General features: G+C 44.5%; 3 protein-coding genes across 7 annotated transcripts in view; 1 reads left to right on the top strand and 2 right to left on the bottom strand.

The window, feature by feature from the left end:
* LOC135901975 (uncharacterized) overlaps positions 1 to 3,669 on the bottom strand; it is a 210,699-nt gene extending 207,030 nt beyond the window's left edge. The window contains exon 1 of one of the 2 annotated variants that reach the window (XM_065431855.1): positions 3,542 to 3,669. The gene's annotated coding sequence lies outside the window, so the exon portion shown is untranslated. Of the gene's footprint in view, positions 1 to 982; positions 1,359 to 3,541 lie in introns of those variants that run through there. The other variant, XM_065431856.2, reaches the window with a different exon arrangement.
* A 125-nt stretch (positions 3,670 to 3,794) lies between these two features.
* LOC135901973 (glucoside xylosyltransferase 2-like) lies at positions 3,795 to 19,102 on the top strand. The gene is made up of 6 exons (XM_065431848.1): positions 3,795 to 4,730; positions 7,318 to 7,465; positions 8,140 to 8,271; positions 8,836 to 9,028; positions 11,429 to 11,739; positions 13,782 to 19,102. Exons 1-6 carry the CDS (start codon positions 4,531 to 4,533, stop codon positions 13,956 to 13,958), a joined length of 1,161 nt encoding a protein of 386 aa, XP_065287920.1. The 5' UTR covers positions 3,795 to 4,530; the 3' UTR covers positions 13,959 to 19,102.
* The window catches only part of LOC135901971 (E3 ubiquitin-protein ligase Siah2-like), a 137,622-nt gene continuing 130,032 nt past the window's right edge, over positions 11,635 to 19,224 (bottom strand). For all 4 annotated transcript variants that reach the window (XR_010564340.2, XR_010564339.2, XR_010564341.2 and 1 more), the window contains 2 exons: positions 13,077 to 13,159; positions 11,635 to 11,773 (listed from right to left, as the gene is read on the bottom strand). The gene's annotated coding sequence lies outside the window, so the exon portion shown is untranslated. The remainder of the gene's footprint in view (positions 11,774 to 13,076; positions 13,160 to 19,224) is intronic.

Here is a 19,224-nt window from a genome sequence, read left to right as displayed (position 1 = left end):
CTAGAAGTACATCGGCCAGACTTTGTCGCACCTACGGCGATGAGACAGTCGTGCTGAATTATACCTTTCACGCGACTTACGGCGCCCTACCTTCAAAATAACATCGCTGATTATCCAGGGGAGCAGTACGGGCCGTAGTAGAGACCGTGCTTGCTCTTCTGGAGCAGCATCTCCTCTCGTGCCAGGCTTTTCGCATGCTGCTCTCCGCGACTTTTCAAAAGCATTTTTTAGTGGTCCCCTTTGAGTTAAACATCCTTCTGCAAAATCATGTGCAAAAATCGGCAGGTAATAGCAGCGGAGCAAGCGAAACGGAAGCAAAGCACGTACGTCCGACGTACCATTAGACAACTTGCTTACGCGGCCTATAGAATAGTGCTAGCGCCACAAGATGGTGGCCACGAGGACGTCAATGCAAACTATCTATGGCAACGCAGCCTTGGCCAACGCGCACACAAAATGAGTATCCCGGATAAACGCCTGCTAACATGCATTCTAATGGCTTGTTGCAAACTACGCTATACAAAACTACTTCTGGAAGCAATCACAAGTCTGCTCGATTCACGCACGGGTACGTCGTTCACAGCAGCACGACCTTCGATTCCCCAGTGCTAAAGCGCGCTGCTCCATCTTCACCCTAGCTAGAATGTGGCATGGTGCAGCAGAGGCGCGTGACGTAATGCAAACGACGCTCGCAATGCTGATCTCTGCCGACACAACGGGCGCTTCCATGCAGTGGACGCAAAAGAAACGCTCCCCAAGTTTAACGGAGCAGGATATGGCCTCCGGAGCATTCATCAAAATGCGTTGTTTGCACAATCTTCCGTCGTATTTGCTTGATTATCTGCGCAGTCAGACAGAGCAAACGTCGTCGTCGTTCTACTTTCGAACACATCCGCGATGTTCAAATGCGTCTGTTCTACGTTCGCAGTGAACAGCGCGGCTCTGTGCGCTAATGCAAAAGTATTGCGCACCATTTACTGACCTGAAGCTTTTGCGGGCCTTTCCTTGCGTGGAGGAAGACACATACCACTGTGCGTCGAACAGCCGTTTCAGTCGCACTTAGAAGTTTCCCGCCTCTTTTGCGCAGCGCCGAAACGAAAGCCGTCGAAAGCCCTACCTTTTCACTGCATTCTGGTACTTTTCTTTTTCTTATTTGCTCCCGCAAATACTTCGAGTTTCACTAAGTTTTGAAACTGATGCGGAATTGACGTTTTTCTCGGCGCGTTTTCTCGCTGCGTTTCCTGCCACTAGACATCGAGCGAGACTTTTGTTTCACTCGTGGCCTTGGAGTGTACGAGAATCATTGTACACTCTACCATAGCCTCCTATACAACTTCTGTGCCCGCCGGATGACCACAAAACGACCGCCCGCTATGAAAACGCCACTAACGGTTAAAATAAGCCTTTATAGAGTAGCGACGGCCTAGTGTAGCGACCGACTCGGGCGAACCGGGGCAACCAGTGGAGGGTGGCTGAAGCGGCGGATGTTTTGCAGCGAGGCACGCGACGACGAAAAATACTGTGGCGGCGCTGCGATCGAAGTGGGTTGTGCAGTACCAAGGTCGCGCCGTTGGAAACTGCTGGCGATACTTCTCGGAAGGGTCGTTCGTACTACTTCGGGCACTGCTATAAGCGTTCGGGCCACTCAAACGATGTTCATAATTGGACATGACATGTATTTATGCCTTCGGAATAGATACGTTTCTTTATTTCATTTTTTTTAATGCCACTTGGGATTTGCGCGTGCATTGCATCCGCGGTGTCTGCTTTCATTCTATCATGTTAGTGTACGGTTCCTCTTCGAGAACAAGTATTTTTCTTGTTCTTCAAGCAGCGTGTATCTACGTGCGTGTTTCTGCGCATATATTTTTCCATCAGTAGGTCTTGCGTAACGCAGACGAAAAAACATATGCAAATTTCCTGCTTGCCGCTTCAAATAAATAAAATATAACTGCACATCCGGCATCATGTACTCAAGGTTCATGGGAAGTCTTATAGAATAAAGAAAAAAGAACTGCAGTGCAACATTCAATTCATGTTTCCGTCTTCCTCGCGTAACATAATGCGGAGTATAATTGGTACGGGTTCTTTTATTGCGGTCGAACCTCGGGCACCAAAAACAATTTTAGGCAACCATTATATATGCTAACCTTTGGCCCTAAGCCGTGTGAAGTTTTTTTCCAGTCCATATGCTTAACAAAAAAAGAAAAAAAAAGCGGCGCGGTAGCCTAATTAGTGGCTACATAGTGGATATGGCGTTGCACTGCTAAACTCGAGTTTACTGGTTCAAACCAGGTGACGGAATTCCATGGGAACGAAATGAAAAAGCAGTCGCGACTTCTGTTTAGGGGCACGTTGAAGAACCCTAGGTGGTGAGAGCTGAGCAGGGTGCCTCATAATCAAAGCGCCAGACGTAAAACACCTGAAGTTGTTTATTCTAAAGAAAAAAAAAGTACCTGCGCCCTTCGGCATTCTTCAAGGGGTGTAAACGAAAGAAATTATTCTCGAGTCTGATTTCTGAGAAAAAAAATTATCCGACGATTACGATACTCCCTAATGCGAAATTTGAGCGCAGCTCTATACGTGTTTCCATTTCGCGATATTTTGAAGCAAAGAATTTGAGAGAGACATGTAGCAGAGTCGGTAATGGTCGAAAATCTGATCTGCGGATCAAGCGAGCCGGCGTTTATACATGACTCGTCAAAGGTTCCAGTGTGATCGCTGGTGCCGCATGGCTTCCAGAAAGTACTACACAATTCGCATAGCGCATACAATCAGATTAAGAAACAATCTCACACCATAACAACCAAAACAAGCGCGAACGAGACCGACCCAACAGAACCAAACAGGCGCGGGCGAGAGCTTTGGCGCGAGCAGACGATAGTACGAAACGAGCGGATCGGCTGAGACCAGACACGAGTGCGCATCGAGCCGTAAGGAGGGTCCGCATGACACCAGCATCGCGCGCGCACGTCACTGAAGGGGCCGCTCTCATTGGTCTCCGCCATTCGCGGCTCGCGTCCTTCGTCTCCCACTCCAGCGAAGGGGGGCGGAGCTGGTTACGAGGCCGACAACGCCGACGACGACGCGAAACCCAGGAACGGACGCCAAAGAGCTGCGCTCTAAAATATGTTACGCTTATCTTATATTTCATACCTAAATGTAATACTGCTCCCAACTGTACGTCCGCTCAACTACGCAGCTTCTGCATTATGAACGGCTGCTTCCAGTTACCTGGTGCACTATGATAAGGACAATAATCAAGCAATTAACGGAACTACATGCCTCACATACACGTAGATATTTGTAGATCTGTATGTTCGTTGAAGATAAGTGGGGTACCACATTGGGCACCACATTGCAGACATGGTGAGACTGTCAAAAAAATGTTTTCCTTGCCCGAATGGTCTGCCCCAAAATGGTCCGAAAGAACCTGGTTTACTTCACTATAATATTGATTTGTTTGGTCATTGTGCCGGATCAATATTCCACCAACAAGAAGAGCGCGTAAAACGACACGATAACTATAAAATTTACTTACGTAGCTTCATGTCTCAGGTAGGCGGCTTCTGTGGCAATAAATAAATAAATAAATAAATAAATAAATACGTGTTACTTTTAGAAAAGTTAAAAATAGCAGTTAACCTGGCTAAAACCCCAATTGGCACCGGTCGACAAGAGTCGCGGACGCACCAAGGCAAATAAAACCATAAACTGTTTTATCGCAGACACCTTCTGCATGCCTTCTGCGAGAAAAACTGGGCGCCCACCAGCGTCCGCGCAAAGAACGCGCGCTCGCTAGCAGACGACGCACTTGACAAAGACAGTAAAATTGAAGACGTCATGTGGTATAACCCATGCCTCAAATATGATACGTAACAAAAAGGTGCCAATATAAATTTGCAGTTGAAATAAAGCACCATTATAAGAGTGTACGCACGAAGTCGGTATCAGCGCCCGCAGCAAAATTACGTTGAATATGCCGCGAGCGCGTCGCAGCATCCCACTCCAGTTCGCTTGCAGCGCCCTCGCAAAATTTTTCCACACGCGGCGCCTCAGCGGGAAAGCGTCGTTCGATCCACTATGGGCCGCGCCCACGGAAATAGCCACGCACTCGCCAAACGCATCCAAGCCTATCCAGGTAACGGGCTGGGTCGTTGTGTCAACAAACAGTCCGTGCTTCCCAGTGTCGTTGTGTCATTGCCATAGTCTAAGCTAAACACACCGCTGCTGTCAGAGCGATGCCTGCGACGAAGAACATCTGATGCGTAACGCTCGCCGCCGAGGACATGGCTTACATTTTGGTGCAGGCGTCACAGATATGTTCCGCTTGCGGAACAAAGTGCGCGCACCGGAATGACAGCGCGCACAAGCGTCGACGCAATGTCATCTCCGCTTGCGAAGCGTCATCGCAGAACGAGCGCCTAGTCCAATCACCCGAAGAAGTTGCAAGTCCGCCTCGTTAACGTATTGTTATTCCTAAGTGTTCCAGACTCGATACGATCCCCGCTTTCGCGGCCAGGCTCTCCGATGGCCGGACAGAGGACGGTGTTCTTCGTGAGGTGCCTGTTCGTCATATCCGTGCTAGCAGCCGTGTGCTTGTTGAAATATGAATACACCAACATCTGGACAAATACGCCGGAGGGCTTTCCGAAAGCCAGGAAATCTCAGAGCACAGTTCAACTCCGGCCCCAGCCGATTGCGGCGAACGTCACCAGCCAAGCACCTACGTGAGTTGGGCGGCTAGTATCATGTCCAAGATACAGCGTGTTCCGTGCTTATGGTTACTGCTGGCGGCGGGTTTCGCTGTCCGCTACACCCGGTCGTGTGGTAATATCGAGATCGGCGAAGCGCAATGTGCACGCACGTCACGTGATGCCTCGCGTGCCTTAAATGGGCCGAGGCCAGTCGTTAAGCTCGAACGAATACGCGTCCAATTGAAACAGCGCAACAGAACGTGTAACGAGAAACGCGGGGCACACAACGCTGACGCCGAGCTACTTTATTGCGGCACCCACGCTTATCTCTCAAGGGAAGTCGTCTCAAACACACGCACGAACAAGCGAACAGCCGTGTAGACTTTTTGTTCGTCGTGTGCGCGTCACTTGCGTGCGGTGGCAGCAGAATATAGGCACTCGCAAAACTCTTAGATTCTGGTAATCGATGCAAGCTCCATTATTGTGCACTTATTCTGATTGTTCATATTATACACGTTGCAATTCACAGTCACCGCGTAGCAGACGACGCGTCGGCCTCCAACGAAAAGACGACGAAGTTCCTTCGCTTCTGGCGCAAGCGCGTGGCAGAAGTCGCGTGGCGCGATTATGGCTTGCGTGTAGTTTCCTACAAAAATGGCTACAGTACTCTGGCGCTACGAATCGTTCAGCTACCATGGGAATTATAATTAGTACATGGATTTGTTTAACCTTTGTGCGTGTGGCCTGAGGCGTTCTTGTGATCCTATTTATTATGCTTTATGTTTCTCCAACAAATTAAGTTCTCGTTAACGTATAAAGGCAGTAAGCATCTGCAGGCATTCATAACTGATCACCCTCAAAGCTTACAAAGCAGTTTGAAGCCAGAAGGACAAATTTTTGGCAAAATGTACTGCCCATCATTACAAGGCTGGCTGAAGTGTCACACTTGCAGCTTCCTTAGGAACTAGCGCCAGAGTTCCCTCTAGTAAGTTTTGTAGGAAACTATGATGGTTCGAACCAGTGACACCTTGAAGATAGGGCGTCGTTAGAGCCGAGCTGTGCCCTCCAGACGCTGTGCAAATCATCAAGACAAATCCTTGGCCAGTTGTCATCCTAAATGCAAGCTTTTATATGTGGCTGGGCTTCATTCATTTCTCAGCTAATGCGACGCACTCATAAACATCACTAATGCACCTCTCATAGCTCTCCTGGCGTACCACATTTACAATGCGATCTGTATTACCAAATGTTCATTGTCTTCGTTGCAATTTCGGTGTTCTACATTGTCACAGAAGTTTTCCGGCAGCTCTATCAAGTCGACACTGTATCAGTCATACAGAATGACTGACACTGGTCTGTCATTTTGTATGATTGTGACACAAAAATCGAGCCTCATCAGTTCCTAATCTTCTTGCTTAGTGGACATTGTCTGTCAGACATGCTCCATGCTTCAAATCTCCAAATCATTATCCTGCTTTTCCATGTAGGTATCTAGTGGTCCTGATAAGAATGTTTAAAAAAAATACATCCCAGTGCTAAGTACTGTGGCAGCTCCACTGCACTGATTGCAATGACTGTTTGCCACATACTTCACTCAGTTTACATGTCAGTAGAAGAACATAAGCAGCCTTGCCATCACTTAAAGCAATAGGAAACATTTTAACTCTTCTGTATCAGATATGGAGGGCTTACAATAGCTCTGTGAGAAGCCTATAATTTGGTTCATGTGTTTGCAAAACATAAATCAAATTACGGGCTTAAACATCACAAAGCAACTCGCAAGCTATGCGAGACTCCTTACTGGAGGATCCACATGAACTTTTACCAACTGTAGTCCTCTATCATGCGCTCAAATATAAGCACGCGAGTGTTTTTGGATTCCAACCTCATTGAAATGCAACAGTCATGTACAGGGATCAAGCCCACAAGCTTGTCTCCAGCAGCAAAACATCACAGCCACTGTCGCGGGTGTTATACATGCTTGCATAAGTCATACATCAGTTTACTTATTTACAATCTGTAATCTCAAGAAGGCATTTTAGCAAGGTGTGATAATGCAATGAGTAGTAGTACAAATTGACATAAGAGAAAAAAAGAAAAGCTCGTAAAATATTTACAGCAAAACTAGGCTCAAGGGAGGAAGTAACATGTACAATCACTACAGGCATAGTTATACACTGTAACCCAAGAAAATCCAAGAAATGTTTTAAATTCGAAAAACAAAACCGAGTCACACTACAGAGCAAAGAATACTGCCTTGTGTAATGGTTTCCCTGAAAACCAGTGCCATAGCCGGGAAGCTTTTCAGAGGGGGCACCAGCATGACCGGGGATGGAGAGAGTGAAGGAAGAGAGGGAGTTGGGGGCACAGGTCCGGTGTGTCGCCTCCTGGCTACACCACCACCCTGAACGACTCTTTTTGGACAATTATGCCATTGCTCATGCAGTGTGCTTCTAAATGCAATTTCCAGTAGTCCTAAAATTCAGTTAGGGACTATTCAGCATATGTCCCGTTACCTTTGCTATGGTGCTGTCTGTTTCCATGCTGACAAATTCCTGACCAAGAAGTGACTAGCCCAAACAGTATACATTGCTTGTTCTGCTATTGCTGCTTTTCACAGAGAGCGTGTCAAGCTGGTCGTGGTCACATGCAAGAGCCTGCTCAACATGACTCTCACCAACATCAAGTCAGCAGTGGCTTTCACAACGGTGCCGTTGGAGCTTCTGCTTTTCGCCGACGATGAGAACAGAGAGCCGCTGCGACAGGCAGTCAGTTCCTTTGTCTTTTGTCACACATCAAGTGCATCACTCTCAGAAAAGGGCAATCTCTCATAAAATGAAGTCGAAATCATAACTTTCATAGGAAATTGCTGTAATGGGATAAAGCTGCTGAATTTACATCGACAGAGTCTTGTCTGTGGCAGAAATAAACCACTAACTTGTTTGAATTCTTAAATGCTTTAAGGACTAACTGACGTTAGGGCATGATTACAGGAAAAACAGTGTTATCCGAGGGGATGATACAAGAAAGAGCTCACACAGATGGCATGTTGCTAAAACTGAAATTAAATTGTGCAGTTGTACGTGCTAAAACAATGATCTGATTATGTTGCACACCATAGTGAGGGGATCACGATTAAACAACAGGGCTCATGCACCTTCTTGAAACTCTTGAAAACCATAGAATTTGGAAAAGCACTTTCAAGGGCCCTTAAGACTCCTTGAATATAAATGCGTTCTTTTATTTTGCATAGAATTGCATAAAATCAAATGGAATAGAGAGTGGCATAACATAGAGAGGAAGGAATCGCTACATTATATCTCCCTAAACTTGCCGTCGCAAATCCTTTTAGCTAGTCTCATGCAAAAAGCCTTCAAACTTTATTTGCTTCTCTTGAATGCTAATTCTGTAGTTTTTTTGCTGCATTACCTTCTCTCACCAGATTTCTTTATGGCCTGAAAGCGTGCTGAAGCGGATTCATTACAAGGTGTCACCGGTGAAGTTCCCAGAACCGGATTCCAAAAAGTGGCAGACCCTCTTCAAGCCTTGTGCATCGCAGCGCCTATTTCTTCCTGTGAGTGAGGAGGCCCATCTATCCTTTTTGTTGCCCACTTGTTTTTGTTTGTGCCACAGTCAAATTCAGTATTATTTTTGCAAAACACTGTCGCTTACTGCATCAGGAGGGCATAGCCATATCGTTATCACCACAAGCGTGATGGAGTATGTAGGTAACTTTCACATGGATGCCAAGGTGAATACCGAAGGCAGACAGTATCGGATGAACAGCCACTGCAGTAGTTGTAGTTGCTTCAGAGGATGATTGGTAACTAAAAACAATATTTGCTTATGCCCAAGGGTTTAAAAAAAAGGTTTACTTCACGGTCCCTGAATTTCAACTTCGCCATCATCAAGCTTGTTGAATTGACCTTGAATTTTAAGTCAAACAATCCCTTCAAACCCTATGGAAAGCATTAAAATTCTACTGAAGCAGACACACTTAACTGCTGGCATGAGATGTCTTACCTAAAGTGGCACCTAGCGTCAGTTATCATATATGCCAGTTAGGAACCGATTTGGATGCAGGTACTAGAAGTGCGCCTCTCTTTGTTGTCTCCTGTACCGTGTGCATTGCTCGCAGAGCATGCTGCCAGACGTGGACGCGGTCATCTATGTCGACGCCGATGTCCTGTTTCTGAGCCCGATTGAGAAGCTGTGGCAGCATTTCGCATCCATGAACGGCTCACACCTGGCAGCATTGGCCCCCGAGAGTGAGGACTATGCCACCAACTGGTACCGGCGCTTCGCCAGGCACCCCTTCTACCAACCGCTTGGTAAGGAATGGCATATGTCCCCATCCTGGTAGCTCATTGGCTATCGAATTGTGCTGCTTAGCACAATGTCATGGGCGGGCACACAAGTGGCTGCATTTCAATGAAGGTTAAATGAAGAAATGCTCACATACTTGGATTTATGCAGGTCCGTGTAAAAAGACACCCTTGTAGTCAAAACTCATTTCATGCACTCCACCACTGGGGTTCCTTATAACCAAGTGTGCAGTTTTGTGGCATCACATCCCAAAATTCCGTTTTAAGGAAGGGCATATGTAACAGATTGCCACTAAGCAAGACATTTGTTGAAGGAGAAAGAACACAGTCTGTGCTGTTCTTTCTTATCTTTGCTGTGATAGTACTGCTTCTCCTTTCTTGAGGTCTCAATTTCTGTTTGTCATGACCCAGCAATGCATCACGCATCTTATTTGTCAGCTTTGTCATGACCTATTGCTGAGTCCCACACTTGTGCAGCTTTTTTGAGCTCCAGCGATATGAAGCGATCGTCACGAGCATGGTCGCATTGGATAGTGACAGTGATGCTGGAAGCGATGATGCGGTAGGGCAGGCTGCTTCAACATTGTCCTTGCATGAGGCCCTGCAAATAATTCAGTCCCCCTGGGGATTCATTTTTACGAGAAACCTTCTGCTGCGCAACGTGAAGCACCTGGATGCCGTATAGCAAGCAAGGCTGACGGGCATAGGGTTATCTCGTGCAAGCCAGTGAGAAGTACATGGCGAGATGCTTGTGGCAATCTTGCCCCAACGTTTCTTCTGTATTTCTCAAGCTGAGAAGCTGTCACAGCAGCCTTCCAAGTTCCAGTTAATTCAAACAAATCTCGCAATTTTGGTTGGCTATTATGCCTGGATCTGAACCAGATTGACATATGAGGCTAGAGTAGCAAATATGGTTATCAGTAAACTCGAAATCAAAAATATGATATTCATTACATATGTAAATAAAGGTACTGAATAGGATAAGCTGCTCGAGATGATCACACTTGTTTATAGTCACTCACTTGCGCTGTCAGTTGACGCAAGAGTCTTTTCTTTTATGCACACCCTTCAGAAACTGCTCCTGGAGCTTTTCATATCTCGTAATGAATTACCGCACTGTGTCATCAAGCCTGCTTGCTTCATCACCCATACTAATAGACCATACCATTTCCATGGTATCAACTTCAACTCCAAATGCCCTTTCGAAAGCAAAGGCCATGCTTACATTTCAAAGAGACGTCTTCTCGGGCACACTCATACAATATGCTACATACAACATTTCTAATGGTGTGAAGGATGCATATGTGAGAGAAAGCATGTGTGAGAGCTTTTCTCCTTGTATATGTCCCATTCAAGCTGTTTGAAGGAATGTTTACATTTGTGGGTAATTCTTTCTTTCTTTTACTCTTTTGTGAGAACAGAGGAGCGCTTATCGCATATTTTACTTGTTGCAAATTTAAGGAAGTAATTAAGATTCAAGAAAATACACTAATTTTATGAAACCTGGAGAAGAAGGAGAACTGAGGGGCTCGATTTTGTCAATCATGACCACATAAATGAGGTCATGATTAATTTTATGTAATCATTCAATCGCTACTTTCCCAATAACCACTGCAATTGCTTGCTCAGCAACTAACTTTCTGTCGTTGATCATGAGATTGCGGGTTCAATTTCCAGCATTGTACACTGGGCACAATGCAAAAGTAGTCTACTTAACATTTAGGTGCACGTGAAAGAACCATAGATGACTGAGATAAAAATGTGCAGCAGTGTGCTGAGTTGGGCGAGGTCACCGATGATTATGTAGGCACAGCACCACACATATTACAATATGCAGAATTGAAAGGGTACACTGGAGTACCCACCACTTCATCAGTAAAGGATGACCTCATTGAAAACAAAAATAAGCAGTGACTTAGCCTGGTGACTTTGAGAAGCTCTTCCAGGCACAGGCGCATCTGAAAAACGAAAACATAATACTATGACATCAACGACATCATGATATCTTTCATGCTGCAATTTCATTGTCACATTCAAAAAAGTAATTTTGACCTTATTTGAATGACTTGTAGTCAGTCTGTCAACGGCAAACAAGTGCACATGTAAAAACAAGGTGGTTGTGGTCGTTGACCAAGTCAAAAGCTAATTTAAATTTCAGAAATTATTGATGCATTGTGAACAAAGGAATCGTATGGATTCTAAGACGTCAATTACTTTTGACTTGGTCAGGGACCACAACATTTTGTTCTTCTAATGCGCTGTCTGACCAAATGAGTGCTTGTGGTATACTCTTTACCAATTAGAGGTGTCATTCTAATCTGAGTGGGTGACCCTTCATTCCCACTAACTTGTGATCAGTTCTTTCATGATTTGTTTTGCCAACTTTCCCATCCATGCCAAACAAAGGTGTCAACTCAGGCGTAATGCTGATGAACCTCACCCGCATGCGGAAGTTTGGCTGGGAGGAACGCCTGGGGCCACTGCTGCAGAGGTACGGCCGCGATATCACCTGGGGTGACCAGGACCTCCTCAACATCTTGTTCAGCGCCCACCCTGAACGCCTGCTGCTGTTTTCATGCCGGTGGAACTACCGGCCCGACCACTGCATGTACGGAGTGTACTGTACTGGACCGCCGGCTGTTGTCCACGGGTCACGCAAAGCCTTTGTCAAGGACTCGGAGCCGGCTTTCCGGGAACTTCACCAGGCCATGGGGCAGGTGAGATTGGCACGGCTTGTGCAGTGCAACCCACCTAAATAACAGGAAGATTTAGCCAGTGTGTACACTTCCTAGCATTACCATATACACTCGCATAAGAGCTGCACCTCCAACTTGGCAGCCCAAAACTTTGGGGAAAGAATTTCCAATGGAAATGCAATTTCGTTTGGTACCCCGCTGCTGCGTGCGCTGCGTGGCACTACAAGATCGCAAAAGCTGCGTGCTGACCTCTGGTGCAATGGTATGTCCGGGGATCTGAGGTGCGCAAAGTCACCAGCTGTGGCGGCACCATTTTGACCAAAAGGTTCGGTCCTGTGTTAGGTGCACCACCTCGTCAGAATTGTGAGAAAAAAAAAGTGTGGCTGTTAAACGAGTCTATATGGTGCAATTTTAACGGAATGCTAGGACATAGCTACAAACAGCAACATGGTGAAATCTGGTGACGCTTCGCTCAAAGGGTAGTCCTTTTAGTGTATTTTGCAGCTGTGTGTCTTAACTGCTGACATAACGACTGCTGCAGTGACCGAAACTTCTAAATAGTGCAGTTGACTTCTGTTGATTTGATGTTCTTGGGACGAAAGGAATTGATCTAATTCCATTGCTCACCAAGACAAGTGTGGCAACCATTGGGGCTATGAAGCCGCAGTCATCGCTGGGGTCACGCAAGTGCATGCTGACCACTCACATTAGAATTTTCCGGAAAGCAACGGCTAATTTCATAATCAAAATAACGAAAGACCCAGTCCATGGGTATGTGTGGGTGTTAGCCAGAACATTCAATTATAATGAAATTAACCAAAATATTAAATTGACGAAGGTCTTCTATAAAACATAGAATTAAGCTAAGGAAGCAGCATTAACGAAATCTTGAGTCATTGTAAATAGACACTTTAGAGAACTGCACAGTTTGGCACTTTTATTCCAATTAAAGTGCATGGTCAGTGGTCAAACACAATGTAAAACATGGCTTTAATTGATATGCTTGTCACAAAATAAACACAACTTGAGGTGTTTCTCTAGTGTCCTTGATACATAAACCATTATAGCTTATTTCAGTGTTACTCGACTATTCAAATAACTGTTTACTTGCCCTGTCTCTCTATCTGTTGCAAAGCTTTATTGACTCTAGATTGTAGTTGTATGTACCTAACAATAGAGTTGAGCCATCTTAAAATGTCCCCCCTTGTGACATTACTGCTGCCTAGAGAAATGGGGGTAACGGGCTGCATTTACAAGAGCATGCAAACATTCCAGGGATGTCTTTGCCAAGATGTCCTTGAGCAGCTCTGGCCTGCACATGTGACAGCTAGGGTGTGCTTTTTTTTTTTAATACTCACTGGAAATGAGCCTCCAACCTGTGGTAGATGCGGGGAGAGGCTGACCATCTTCCACATCCTCCCGGAGTGTCAGGAAGCCGAATCTGAGAGAAAGAAACATTTTCCCCTAGCATACCGGCAGCACATCCCCCTTCATCCTGTAATGCTACTCGGCCCAGAACCACTCTTTGACACCAACGCAGTCCTAGGTTTCCTGAAAGATGTTGTGTTACATGTAATCAACCCCATACATCCGTAGCGCCTCCTCTCTTCAGAGGATGTCGCTGTGAGTTGTTTCATATAGCAAATGCCTCTACGCCCTTGTGTTTCAAAGGCTCTGGCAAGGCAGTAGCGCTCTAGGCAACTTTAGCATCTCACGTATTTTGTACATTGCATCATTCTTTCGCAGTGCATTTTAGTGTTCATAGTACACGTCATTAGTCATTGCCATAATTTTATTACGCGAAGATTTTATGCAATTTACACCAACTCTTTTAGGCCCCCTTACAGCCATGTCACATTAACGTCAGAGAACCCACCAGTCCACTACGGACTCATTAGCACTAGCATGGTGCCCTTTGGCCACACCTGGCCCTTGTGCCATTAAACATCAAACATTCATTCATTGTATTTTGTTATAGCAAGCATTTAATGTAATGACAAAATTTAGCTCCAATTATGGCTTCATTATATCATGGCTTGCCTGCCTCTGTTCTTTTAATTCAGTACGAGCTGGGTGAAAGCCTCAGGGACACTTTCATCGCCCCATTCAAGGATGGACTCAGCAGAAGTCGCAAGACTCGTTGCGGGCAGGAGTTCCTAAAGCAGGTGGTGCACTGGGAAGCTACAGCACGCAGCGTCGACAGTGCTGCCACTAAGACCAGACAGAGTACAGAGTCCTGAGAAGAATCCTTGGTTGGGATAATGTAACGATTCTTTTCTATTCCACTGCTATTTCTTTTAGCACTTCATCACTTGCCATGCTTACATTATCACCGAGATCGGTTAGTCATGAATGGTGAATATTCTGATAAGAATGGAATCAAGTGAAGGGAAGTCTTGCATTATATCGGGCTCTGTGTAATTTAATCTTGTTGTCATATACAGTAGAACCCCACTAATACGTTCTTCACGGCACCGTGAGAAACTGGAAATGTATTGTGCGAACATGCTGCTAAGATCACACGAACATGCTGTTAAATATTAAATGAAGGACGCTATGCACAGCTCAGCTTCCAAAGTGTTTGCAGTCGCAGACTGATAATCTGGGCTCAACGGGGACTGCCTAAAGCTCTGAAATATTGGATTTTGCAGGGAGTGAGCGGCTCATTGCAAAGGTCGCCAAAAAAGCTGTGTCGTATTCTGGTATTGTCACTTTCGGGGATGCCTCATCTTTCGCAAGATTTCACTTGACTAATGCTAGACATTATGGCTTTCTTGGCACAGTGCCAGCATCGCTGTTGCCAGTCGACCCATCCGGTGCTACAAAACTAGTAGTAGTATCTTCGAAAGTGATAGTCCGAGAATACAGCCCAACTATGTCTAGGCGTTGCTGCGCGCACATGCGCTCGCCTGTGACCTGGTCAGTCCATATTTGGACCATTGTCATGCTGTCTCTACAGATAGATGCAAGTACAGTCAATGCATGCACCTAATCTTCGTCCCCTGGCAACATAACCACAGTGGAGCGAGTTGCAATAGCCAAATGACTGTGTGGTTTCTTGCTGAAGTGGCTAGCGCAAAAGTAGACATAAGGTACAAAAGGGCGACAAGGATTGCGCTTGTCCGACAAAGACAAGCGCAATCCTTGTCGCCCTTTTGTGCCCCATGTCTACTTTTGTGCTAGCCACTTCAGCAATGGAATACCAATTAGCCCAGTCTCACACCCTGCTTCGGTTTCTTGCCACAGTCATTGCCTGGCGTTGCCTTCACAAGCGAGAAAGATGGTGGTTTGTGCTCCCATCTATATTCCATCTTTCATCTTAAAGGTGTTGTTAACATCGTGTTGATTGCGAGCCTGTAATTCTATGTTGCCATAGTATTTACGTATTTGAAGTATGGGGGGTTTGTATTTAAAATGACTTCTTAGCGAAAATTCGAGCTGCCATTGTCGCTGTCACGAGTTTCCCCTGTGCGCTATCTCATAGTAGCTCCCTATTTATTATTTTGTAGAACTAAAAATGCGCAAATTTTTTAGCCTATTTATGCAATTCCTTGCTTCTCTGCCTTTAATAGTTCCTGCAAGTCGCAAGATTACCTCTCAGGTGCCTGTTTGAATAAAGGTATACAATTGTTCTTTGTGCAGTATTATCAATGTTCGCACATAGAATTGCATAAATTGAGCTGTTTCTTATTGAGTAGCCTTTCCCTATGCATTTGTTTAGGATTCTCAAGTTTTTTTTTTTGCATTTATTTTTGCCCCATCAGAAATGACATGCGCAATACAGTAGGGCCATATGGTGTCACAGTTTCTTTTATGTCACTTTTAATGCATTTTTCTAGTTGGCTTTTCTTCACATTTTGAAGAGACACTAAAGGCAACCATAAATTCAAGCTAGTTATCAATCAGCATTCCATTAGGCGTCCGATTTGTCACTTTTACGCTTACAGAAAAACCCAGCGTAGTGACTTGTGGCTACGGCATTCTGCTAATGTGCACATGGTCATGGGTTCAATTCTGAGCCACCACGGCTACATTCTAATGAGAGCGGAATGCAAAAATGCCCCTGTACTTAAATTCAGGTACAAGTTAGAGTACCCCAAATCTTTGGAATTAATCCTGGGTCCCCTGCTACCATATCTTCTGTAGTGCATCGATTCGGGATTCTTAACCTTATAATTTGACGACTCTTTCTACCGGAAACAGAGCATTTATGAGCAAGGAAATGAGACCCTGTATAAAACAAGGTTGGAGCTGCCACATTGCAAACGTGATACCAGCTCCCATGGCATAACTAGGTTACCAGTGATCATTTTAGGAAGTCCTTCACAGATATATGTCACTATGACAACTGATACGTCAGAGACATCAAAGGCTTTATAGGAAAGTTATTACACCCTTCTAAAGTATTAGGGGTCTGTTTGCTAGCTCACACCCTAGCTCGAATGCACCAGCAATACGTTCACTCCCGCAGTTGTATATATAAGCTTCTGGCTGACCTCCAATGCGGAGGCAGTGAAAGGTAAAGAAACAAATTACTGAGTACTGGTTAAAAACAAGAATTGCACAGAGAAGTTATCAATGCAAGTGATGTGCAAGCAAGCTAACATTTATAATCATTGATAAATACGTTTCATAGCAAAGGTAGGGGTCCTGGCTCTTCTTTAACGTTTGATACGAGCCACACCAATGCACAAAGCCAGCTGTGGAACTCTGCTTAAAAGCTTAAACAAAACAGCTTAAAACGAAGTGCAGCCTTGCCAATTGCATTTTGAAGCTTGAGAACTCGCTACCTATTCATGCTGCTTTGTTGGTAGTTTTTATGAGAGAGTGGTTCCCCCTCTTTCCTATCCACATACTCATGGTAGTTGTGCCCAGCAGAGCATGGCCTCAAAGATCACTAGTGCAGCTATGCAAGACAAGTCATTTTCTGCTAGCTGTTCGAATCGTGGAGGTACTATTGTGTGGCCCCTCCAGTGAAATTTTTTCCTGCAACGATGTGACCTCTTGGCATAGAACAAATACTGCAAGGTTTGTGGAAGGCTAACTTAACAATGTAGATTAATTCACTGATTGGCTTTGTGTTCCTTTAAGTCTGAAATGTCACTGGTAAAATATGTCTCATTAAAGCATATCAAATGTACTTTACGTGCATTCATTTCAACTATGTGCTGCATTGTGCCATGTACATTTCTCCCTTCGCGCATTCTGTGTAATGATGGGATGCAGTCAGCACAAATTTCCATTGCTCTGTTAGACATTTTGAGCAGTTTGAAAGTGGCTTGTGTGTGATGCACTAAGCACCACAGCAAAGATGGAAAGGAAGCGACCCTCATTGTTGAAAGGTCAAGCCTGGGTGAACCACAGCTAATTTTGGATTGACAATCACTGTTTATAGTAGACTGAGAAAGAAGAGAAATTTATTTAACCGGTTGTGTCGTAAATCATGATGTCATCTAGGCTCCTTTCAAAACTGATAAAGAAACACCCTGCTTGTGTAGTTAACCAAGTCTTGCGAACTGATACTTGCATTCAACATTGTCTGCTCTGCAAAAATTTGTTTCAAGCACGCCAGCATTGGTGCTGCTGGGAAGAATGTCTACACTGCTTGGCCTGTAGATGATGTAAACCTTGTGATGGGTGCCGTGCTTGTACCGAAACAACACGTTTATTCATGTTTTGTTGACGCCACCATTGTTTAATTGTTTATTGCCACTTGTGATGCTTGCATTCTTAGAAAAGACAGTTGAAAGACTTGAAACAGTTGTGTACGTTAGAGCCATTTGTGGTGACAGATACTAGCTGCACATTTGGTATTTGCAAATTCATAAATGTCGAAAAAAAAAGAAAAACGTGTCACAGGAAAACAGTGTCACAGTGCGGGTGGGCATAATCTCAAGATATACACAGCACTGTTGAGTGTTGTGCTAAGCTGGGTTTCGAGCTGGGCTTCAGTCCTTATTGTGATAACTTTCAGCGTGTGTTTGCATTTTTATGAACCATTGGCATAAAGAGTGTTTGCTTAGCTTTACCTGTGGTTCATTTGTTTCAGATCTTAATGCTGTTTATGTTTAGCTCATTGTGCGGTAGATTGCATTTAAGCTGCATTCTGTTACGTAGAATTTATTGATAAGCCAAGCAATTAGGCACATCAGTTCCCATAGGTTTGATGCGCTTTGGTTAACCTCAACTTCTAGCAGAACAATCATATTGCACTGTCCCTTTGTGTTTGGCTTGAGGGAAGTATACTTTATTACAGTGCAGGTGATCTAGCTAAGTGGTTCACACCTACAAATTGCTGTGTTGGACAGCTTTGGAAGCATAAAATGGTGCCATAGTTTTTTTTCCTGTTTTTTTTTTCCCTCGGGTGTCTTAGCCTTCCTAGGAACCTCTATGCTAAGCACACAATGTCTACAAGTTTTTACAGTTCTTGTCTAAGGACGGGTGCCTGGCATTGCACGCTCCGTGAACAAGAAATCGTTGTATAGTGTGCTTCTTGCATTTCTTTTTTAGGTTATTATTATTGGGGATGCATGTAATCAACTATTTCAAGTTTGGTAGCTGCCTGTAATTAATGAGATAACAGTTTCCAACGAGCTCACATCGTCATTATGACTATTTCTGCGGTTCATGACCAGCCCATTTTATCGTAAACGTTTTGTTTTTTCTGTCATATTCAGGGCGTTACTTTTTAGCATTCCTTTACATACTTTTACATGTTTTAGAGTAAACAGTAATGTCGAGCACCAAAAAACCCACTGGCCATTTTCGCCCCCATTTTACTAAAAAAAAGAAAAAGCATTGACCATTACGAGGTTAAAGCACACAGTTATGTGCTTATAGAAGAGAAGCTGTCCATGTTCCTAGGTTGTCATACAGTAGTGAAGTCAGGTCTGCAAATTTGTTGCTCACATAATTAAAAATTTGCTAAGGCTTCATTAACCTATTCAACCACACTTCTTTAGACATCTATTATAAATGTCCCTCAAGTATTGTGCCATGACTGTCCGATAAAGGGCAAGATGCAGAGTCAACAGTATTTTAAAGGCACAGGTTCGCTTGACAGTGCATGACTTCACATATAAATGTTAAGGCCTCGCAGTACATGCTTAGTATTTATTTCGTTTCTTTGGTCCAGTGCACTTTTAGATTGCCTAGTTATGTTGTACAGTTTGGAATTTTGTTTTTGGAAATACCTTTCCTGTAGCATACCAATTGAACCTTACTGTAGAGCACACTCATTGCCTGTTTGTTCCAAACTTTTGTTATGCTAACTTCGCAAGATACTACGTACAATTGATAATAACAACTAAACAAAGCCTAAGTTCACATACCGTGTAATGCATGTCGTGACATGATGTTACACATCTGCCACCAAGGCCACGAGTCGAACTAGCTAACACTCCCAGGGCTAAGTGTACCATACATACACAAATACCCTAGAAGGTTGGCAGAAAAGTGACAGCTGTCAGTGTATGTGTCACAAAAAGCTAATCTAAGAAAAAAAAA

This window comes from Dermacentor albipictus, chromosome 9 (genome assembly GCF_038994185.2).
Source record: "Dermacentor albipictus isolate Rhodes 1998 colony chromosome 9, USDA_Dalb.pri_finalv2, whole genome shotgun sequence".
NCBI classification, from domain to species: domain Eukaryota; kingdom Metazoa; phylum Arthropoda; class Arachnida; order Ixodida; family Ixodidae; genus Dermacentor; species Dermacentor albipictus.
Note: the sequence above shows the minus strand (reverse complement) of the source record. Positions and strands in the feature narration are given on the sequence as shown.